This window comes from Spea bombifrons, chromosome 9 (assembly GCF_027358695.1).
Source record: "Spea bombifrons isolate aSpeBom1 chromosome 9, aSpeBom1.2.pri, whole genome shotgun sequence".
In the NCBI taxonomy this organism is placed as follows: domain Eukaryota; kingdom Metazoa; phylum Chordata; class Amphibia; order Anura; family Pelobatidae; genus Spea; species Spea bombifrons.
The window spans coordinates 18,996,188-19,005,144 of record NC_071095.1 but is presented as its reverse complement, the minus strand read 5'-3'; the positions used below and the strand labels follow the sequence as shown (position 1 = coordinate 19,005,144).

The 8,957-nt window shown below is 37.8% G+C and overlaps 1 protein-coding gene across 1 annotated transcript; it reads right to left on the bottom strand.

The window, feature by feature from the left end:
• Positions 1-7,541: 7,541 nt before the first annotated feature.
• NKX2-8 (NK2 homeobox 8) lies at positions 7,542-8,514 on the bottom strand. Its single transcript, XM_053475384.1, has 2 exons — positions 8,307-8,514; positions 7,542-8,088 (listed from the first exon to the last, which is right to left on the bottom strand). The coding sequence occupies exons 1-2, from the start codon at positions 8,455-8,457 to the stop codon at positions 7,607-7,609; spliced, it is 633 nt and encodes a 210-aa protein (XP_053331359.1). The 5' UTR covers positions 8,458-8,514; the 3' UTR covers positions 7,542-7,606.
• Positions 8,515-8,957: the final 443 nt, after the last annotated feature.

Genomic DNA, 8,957 nt, shown 5'->3' with positions numbered 1-8,957 from the left:
TCTATAGCACACACAACACAAATGAAGTATGTGAGTGTGTGTGATATTACTGCACTGGGTCACAGCAAAAAACTTTAAAGAACTCTGATGGAAAAAGGCAGCAAATTGAAGGCACAGTCATTCTTGTGCAATAAATGAGGGTATAGAAGGCTACTGTTTACTCTCTTTTCTTTACATAAGCATTGGCGCTGATTGTGTAAGATTCCAAATAGAACCCCCCCCCGTCTGCATTTCTGTTCTCTATCTGAAACCACAAAGAAAAATACATTATTTTTGAGATTGTAATTTATATAGTACTATATCTTCATGTTATTAAGTTCTGCGTGCCTCTTTGGGAGTTGCAATGGAGATGTTAAAAGTACCGAAACACTCGTGTACATTAAAACATGTAAGTATTGTTTATCTGTAACTGACTTGTTATTTGTTTTAATTTCAATTCATTTTTTTTTTTATTATATTCTCTGGAACAAATGTGTTTTGCTAATTAATTTCATAAGCATGTGTGTATGTGTTTTATGTGTTAATGAGATTGCACTATATATTGATACTTTTACATATCGTGGCACTAAGATAGTTTTATATTAGATTTCTTTTGACTTTTTTCTTATTCTTTTTCATGCGGATAAATTAAGAATTTAACAAAAACAGATTTGAATAAAAACTCAAAATCAATGCCCTCCAAATGTTTCCTTTTCTACTTTACTGAATTCACTTTTTCTATTAAATGGATAAGAAAAATCACATACATTCTGGCTTCTTAGAACCTCATGTTGTAACACTACGAATAGGTCAAATTATTCTTGGCCTAAACTAAAAATACATTTGTATTTTATGAAATATAATTTGATATATATTTTTAGAACAATTATACATATTTAACAGAACAACTAAATTAGAACTGATGTTTCCAAATGCAAAGAAGGGATCTCATTACTTTAGTCCCCATTTCCAAGGCATAGTCCCCATAAATGATAATTGATAAGTAATATGGAATATTGAATTTTAAACAAAAATGTAATTACATTAAATAATTACCCACTGCACCAATATGGTTATGTATTAGCACATTCACATATCTAGTTTCTGCCCTGATCTTAATTATATAATAGTAGAATTTGGATTTACAGATCTGGTAATCTTACATTACTGGCCTTCCATAAGTTTCAAGCAATGAAACCTATTTTATAGAATGTCTTTGTCAACCCTACAATTAAGGGTTAATAATTCCTATTGAACTAAAAGCAAAGAGAAATATATTCCATTGTATCAATATATTGAAAATTAAACACATTAACATTTAACACTGATGAGAAATATTTGTAGATAAATCCAAGATAAATTATAAAATATTAAATATAATGCGATACACTATTTTTTATTAGACAAAGAAAGCATATTTCTTTTAGTGTTCGAAAAAGTTTGTCGATTTATTGTGCTGAATGCAACCAGCCCTCCTCTGGCTGGCAGGCAAGTTTAATGGTCTTAGCTGCAGACACAAATATAATAGTGGACGAGAGAGGCTCTATCCCGATTACTTTTTTGCAAACACCCATGAGTAACCGTAACATTCCAAATTGTTTCATTCTTTTATTTATTGGATACTATTTCTAAAGTATAAGTGATGCACAAAAAGGAATATGAAAATAACATGCCATTTTTAGAGCATGAGCATTTTGAATATGTCAAATTTTTGAATTAAATATGTCAAACCTAGCAGAGATCCCCATAGCAATAAGAAACAATATTTAGTATAACACTTATGTCTTGTAATGTAATATTCATTAAGATTTTGTGTGTACACATCACATGAAAGAATGTCTTTAGATGACGGTCGCCCTGCATTTGTCTGAAAATGAAGGGTTAAAACAAATGGAACACCAGGTTTTGTTCTGGAGTATCTGAGTTGGAACACAATGTTCCGAGAGTTTAAACCCACACAATCATGTTTCACAAGGTTCATGGGAAGGCCACGAGGAGACGACATGTTTATTATAAACAAATATATATTCAATATGGACACATTATGAATACATTTTAGGTATCCTATAGAATGTTGAAAATCCATGTCTAATACTGATGTTAGGTAAAAGAAGAAATTGGCAAACAAATATTACTTAGAATTCTAGGTTTCTGATATGAATGACAACTATAGCTCTATGTTTTATCTTTCCCCTGATGAAGACTCGTTGACGGTAGAAACATAGGCTTCTTATAGTTTTCTATGTATGTTTTTTAGTGCACACATAGTTCGTATTATTGTTTATCTTGGTTCTCCAGCACATTTAATCTTTATTATTATTATGAATATAAACAGCATTAGTTATGGTAACTATAGTCATTATTGCTGGGGGAAGAAAGAGGCACGTTGGCATTCCACTTCAGTTTGCTGCACAATGTAATACATGTACATTCTGAACTGTCATGATTTTTTTTGTTTCTTTGTCAAGAAAATTGCCTGTAGCTCACCATAACCATACATAAAAATAGAAAATTTATCATTGATGAATCAGAACTTTAAGGTTATTTACTTCTATTCTGTACGACCTTTATTTTTGGTTTTTGGTATGTTAGCAGGGCTGGCCAGGACAGACTAATATTCTGGGCTCCAAGTGTCCGCAAATATTTATTGGTTTCTGTATTAATAGGGCATTTGGTGGGACCTGCTTCCTATGACATATATACAAAGGACATGTGTACCATTATCACATGCCCCCCAACTGTCCCGATTTAGGCGGGACAGTCCCCATTTTGGGTCTCTGTCCCGCTTTGCAGGGGCAGAGGAAGGGTGAGGCCAGGGCCGGACTGGCCCACCGGGATACCGGAAAATTTCCCAGCGGGGCGGTAGGTCAGTGGGCCGGGCGGCTGGCAGACCAACATTCAAAACAGCTGTGAGCAGCTGCGAGCAGGATTGAAAGCCTCTACCGTCCGCCGGCGCCTAACAAAGTTAAAGAGGCTGGCGTGCACGCACCACGCCGCCCAATGGCCGTGCCTCAACTCTTCGTCCCACCCCTTTTAAGACTTTCATATAAAAATGTTTGCAGTAGCAAATGTTTTGATACCAAAATCAAAGGGCAGTGTACATGTATGTGTGTAAGGGCAGTGTACATGTATATGTGTGTGTAAGGGCAGTGTGTGTGTGTGTGTGTGTGTAAGGGCAGTGTACGTGTGTGTGTGTAAGGGCAGTGTACGTGTGTGTGTGTGTGTGTAAGGGCAGAGTGTGTGTGTGTGTGTAAGGGCAGTGTACGTGTGTGTGTGTAAGGGCAGTGTACGTGTGTGTGTGTGTGTGTGTGTGTAAGGGCAGTGTACGTGTGTGTGTGTGTGTGTGTGTGTGTGTGTAAGGGCAGTGTACGTGTGTGTGTGTGTATGGGCAGTGTACGTGTGTGTGTATGGGCAGTGTACGTGTGTGTGTGTGTGTGTGGGGGGGTAAGGGCAGTGTACGTGTGTGTGTGTGTGTAAGGGCAGTGTACGTGTGTGTGTGTGTGTAAGGGCAGTGTACGTGTGTGTGTGTGTGTAAGGGCAGTGTACATGTATATGTGTGTGTGTAAGGGCCGTGTACATGTATGTGTGTGTGTGTGTGTGTGTGTGTGTGTGTGTGTGTGTGTGTGTAAGGGCCGTGTACATGTGTGTGTGTGTAAGGGCAGTGTGTGTGTGTGTGTGTGTAAGGGCAGTGTGTGTGTAAGGGCAGTGTAGCAAGGCCATACTATATATTACCAGTGTGTGGCTTCAGGGCCAGTGTGGCGCATCAGCGTCCCTATTTTCATCCCTCCTTAGGTTGATACTTTTTACTCTAGAATTGTCTTTTGATCTACTCTGAAGCTTGAAGACAAATATGTCATGGTAACTTGGTCTTTTGCTTTCAATGCCACAAAAAACACATTGACCATTATCAGTTCAATTCCAAACACCTAGCAATCTTAGCAAATTACTTCTCCGTAATGGGGTGTTAAAATGTATGGAACGGAAAAAGTGGGCTACATTATGGGCGTACATTATACATTACAATATATATTCAGTGAAATCTTTTTCATTATGAATTGTGGCAATGTAAATGTCATTGAATTATTACTGGTGCAGCTTGTTTGCTATGGGATGAAACTAAACCTCCAACAGTGATTTCTAATAGAATTCTACCCTCTACTGGCCATTCTGTGATTTGCAGTACATTGGCTTTTGACATTTAAACTTGTTTGTTGGACCAAACACACAGTCAAAGACATCTTTGCTCCCCTTTCTTAATTTAATTGCAGTATAGTTTATCAAGTTCCTTACATAAGAACCCTATTGTCATTAATCAGATCTTGGTACCTTGTAACTAGTGTGGAATGTCTGGATTTTAGCATCGATTCCCTTGTATTGTTTATACATTTTGGCCAAACCTTTCGGAGGTTTGTTGCAATGAGGTCATGTCCATCAAGAAGAAGCTAATGTATATGCATTACTAGGAGGACATGTGTCTGGTTGCGTGGAACATTGGTCCGTGTGAAGGTGCGTGGGAGCCTGTGTGTATTCATGTATATGAGTGACCATTTAAGAGTGATCGGACTCTCTGCAGCAAACGGGTTAATTAGCTTTCTTAAACTATCTAATTCTACCCCATTGTTACCCTGAAGGCCACCATGTTTTAAATAGATACCATTGTCCAGCCTAAAACCCATAAAATTGTCACTGGGGACAGATTTAACAGCCTCCAATTGAAATGAGGAGGATTTGTTTTGTCATGTCCATTTTAAAGCTAAACAAAAACCCTTTTCAACTTGTATAACAAAGGGAGATTTAAGGAAAGACTTCCCTGGGAGGATCCTCCAAGGATCGGCTCTTCCATATGGAAAGCAAGGTGGTCAACAGCTGAATCTGTAGTCCCAGGTGACAGCTACAGGGTTATAGCTAGGAAATAACAAAGCTGATCGTAGCTCCCTAACCCTGTTCCATCCAAAGCCCCCCTGCCTTGACTCTCTAATTTGTATGCACGCCCCCTACATTTCAGCCTTTACATTAACACTTTGTCCTATTTACACATCAGTAAGCATCGTTCCAAAATACACTGCTTCACCTCCCACGTACATGCTCTGTATTCTAGAGCTGACATGTCTTTTTATAGCTCAGGGAGGCAGTTACATGGGTCCAATAAATTCGCTCATATAGGGAAAAAAACAAACAGAAACAGCGTAACAATACGTTATTTGTTTTCCGCTAGAGAAACCGATTTGCGGAATGTTTATTGCACGTCGGAAGACCTAAAGCCTCGATGTTACTCAACAAAACAAATCTGCAGTGGCCAGAAAGGCCATCGAACCCTAATGCTAATGCGTTATATCAAAATAATTGATCTGAACGCACTTACATGCTTTATCAGTCTACATAGATTCAACTATTTAATGGCCTTACATTTTCTAAATATATATATACAATTTAATTAAAATTGGGTGGATGGATGAAATATTGTAGTTGTGAAACAAATAGACATCCGAGAAGAACAATTCACACCTAAAATAAACCTCTACTGTCTTAGAGCATGAATGTTGAAGAACATTCCAAATAGGCCCAGAAAATTAAACATTTTAAAGAATTTTCCTGCTTTAGCAATGGTTGCCACTAACAAGTGTCTTTTCTACAGGGAAGGAGCACACAGCTCAAAAGGCCCCAACCAGGGTCAGAGACCACCCCACACCCTGGTTGTTTGCTTAATGTCCCAAGGGATGGAAGAGGGACAATATAAGGATTTTTTGTGCTGCTCTAAAGAGAAATAAAGATTTTCATAACGTCTCACATTAAAAAAAAGTTTTTTTCCCCCCTCAGCCTCAAATGAGAAAATGAAGCCAACCAATACTTTAAGAAGCATGAGTAGTTTAAAAGAAATATTCCTGCGCGAAAATAGTTCTACAAAGGGCAATAAACACCAAATCCTGATTATTTTTCATAGGGTGTATCAGGGGAGGGCTGGCACTTTCTGCTGAGTGCCCCCTGCCCAATAACATTCCCACTAGTACACACACACTCTAACACACGCAATGTGATAGCAACCATGTTTTTACAGCAGGGTCATATAATATTGTGATATGTGACCCCTGCCTCTGGAACTAAACCAATCCAAGTTGGACTGGCCCTTTTTTGAAGACCTTTGAACAAGCCAGGAGGCCAATTGCCCCCATGGTGCACTGTCCCTGGGTGTATCACAGTTAAAGCCCCTGCTTAAAGACAGGTGACTCAATTCACACAATCTGACCATTTGGTTGCCATTATAATGGCCCCTATGGAAGAATCTATGTTATTAAGTAATAAAGGGTTAATATTTCAGGGGTCTAAGAGTGAGCTCATTCTTTGGTAAATTTCTAGATTATTCAATTATTTAAAACATGTTAGTTGGAGGTCCTGCTGTAAACTAACTGGCAACTGCCTATATGAGAGTATAGGATATTCTAATGTCAGAATAATTAATACTGTTGAGTAAATAGTTTCATGTAAAGCGCTCTGTTTATAGATGGCTAATAAATGCGGCAACCAACCATTGACTAAGTATTTTGAGTTGTAATGCCACAAAGGCTATATGTGATATTCCATTGGACAATGACATATGTTCTAATTCCATAAGCTTCACTAAGTCCAACCAGTTTACTAGGCACTGATGCACTTGAATTAAAATACGTTCAGTCCCTTATATCAGCGTCTCAAGGGAAAAATAAGGCACTCACTTGGGATTTTAGTAAATATACCCCTTCATTCTATTCTCACATCAAGGAGATGGATACAAGGTGATGTATTGTCTTACTTCTTATACATCATGATTGTTATAATTTCCAGCATTAATGTTTCTTAAATTTGCCTTCTAAATGTTCTCTTAATGAAAAAGTTAAAATGGCAAGCAAAAACTTAATACATTTTGTGTGTGATTTAGTTCAATTTGCCCCATTCCTTTTTTTTTCATTTAGTAATTTATCTTTTTTTCTCCATACATTTTTTATTTTTATATACATTGCCCAGCTCGAACTATCACGTTTTAAACATGGGTTTTCCACACAAGTGAAGAAACCTAAGGATTGCTGAATAAACTACAAATCTAGCTGACTTCAGCATTTTTTCACTTAGAAATACTTTTTTTTTTTATTTTTTTTTTTTAAGGTTATGGCTAATTGTAGGAGAAAAGTTTAGGAGACAAAGGAACTTCTGAATGAACAAATTACTCTTAAGCGAATAATTAATAAAAGGTATAATTGCATTTATTATAGCAACATTTTAAAAAAAGACAAAAATATTTAACTGGTATTAAAACAATTTCTCAAAACTCACAGAGGAGAAATAAAATAATGCAAATAACTATTAAACAATAAAATAAAAATACTACAAATAAATGGTCAATAATTGGACATATGTACAAGTATATATATATATATAATTTTTAACATTTTGTTTCAAAATTAACAAGTTATTTTACCAAGTCCCATAACCATTGTCCACAAGGTAGGATGTTTCAGCATGGCCAAAGTTTCTCCAGAATTTAAATGTACATTGAAACTTTTCATTCCAGGTGCTTCTATTTGGTCCACCAAGGCAATCAATCTTTCCATAAAACTACCGTATGTACAAGAGAAATGAATTAAAAAAAAAATATTCACCATCCCCAGGAAAGGTTTGATGGATAAGTGATGTGCTGGTGATACCCTGGAACAAAGCTTAAAGCCCCTGGGGGCTGCAGTGTGGAGAAGACCTGGAGTTTGTCTCTAGGGCTAACAGGAGCACATGCATGGCAAGGTTTCCCATCCCTGACCAGCACTGGGACCATGACATGTTTCAGGAGTGATGGACTGTTGCCCCCCTCGTGTTTTGCCCTTTTCATCTTGTAACGGTGATTCTGAAACCAGATCTTGACCTGTGTTGGGGTGAGATGGAGGATATGGGCAAGCTGGTCCCTCTCTGGGGCTGATAAATAACGTTGTTGGCGAAACCTTCTCTCCAATTCCAAGGTTTGAGCCTTTGAGAATAGAACTCTACGTTTCTTCTTCTTCGCCTCCTTGGATTCAGGTGTGTGAGAGGACACCCCCACACTTGGCATTTTATCTGGCAATGGAGCCTCTGAACCACTGTCGTCTGAACCTGGAACACAAAAAAATTCAAGAATGCTATTAAAATAATATTCATTAGGAGAAATGCAAGTATTTTCCCCATGTAAAATTATAGTCTACATAAATACAACATTATCCATTCCTGTCCCATCAGCTCCCATGTTAAGTAGATGTAGTTTTCTTCTTAATTAAAGCAACATGCAGATATTAAAATATTCCAATAAATAAAAGCAATGCCATTATACTTACACAAATAGTGAGTCCTCTCATTCTCCAGCCAGTCTTGGAAGACAGCTCTTCTGTTGTAACTTAAAGGTGAATCTGTCTGTAGACTGGTGCCTTCACACTCTGGTAGATCCAGAATTCTTCTGACTGTGAAACTTAACTTGGCTGAAGACATCTCTTGTCCTCTTAATATGTATTTCAAAATATCTCTGAAAGGTAGCAAGGTGGTGAATGTTGGTCTAAGACTTGGTCCTCAATGTTCCACTTCCAAGAGCTGAGTCCAAATATTAGTGTCACTTACACAGAGCTGCTGTTTATATAAACATCCCACCCCATTTACACATAAACACAAACTCAATGCTTTCAGACCGTCCCTGTCTACAAGATGCTAAGTACCACAATGAGTCAAGTGCTAAGGACCCTAATGGGAAGAAAAAAACCCTCCTCTCCCCCTCCACTTACCCTCACTCCTCCCCTGAGATAACCCTTACCTCCCAATGACAACAGGAAACAAGATTCATCTTTAGGGATTCTGTCTGATTAGCCCAAAGTGGGGAGAGATAATGGGAATTGTTACTTGTGAATAACATCTTGGGTGGCATGCAGTGACCAACATCCCCAGCAAACCTAACCCTACCCCCTCCTCTAACAACTACAGATCAGTACCCCCCTCCC

Bases quoted from the DNA above. Each gene is read 5' to 3' on its own strand.
- NKX2-8 (XM_053475384.1), bottom strand. From the start codon at position 8,457: ATGTCTTCAGCCAAGTTAAGTTTCACAGTCAGAAGAATTCTGGATCTA. The intron at 8,089-8,306 runs GTAAGTATAATG...TTTGTGTTCCAG, and splicing joins TGAGAGGACTCACTATTTGT to GTTCAGACGACAGTGGTTCA.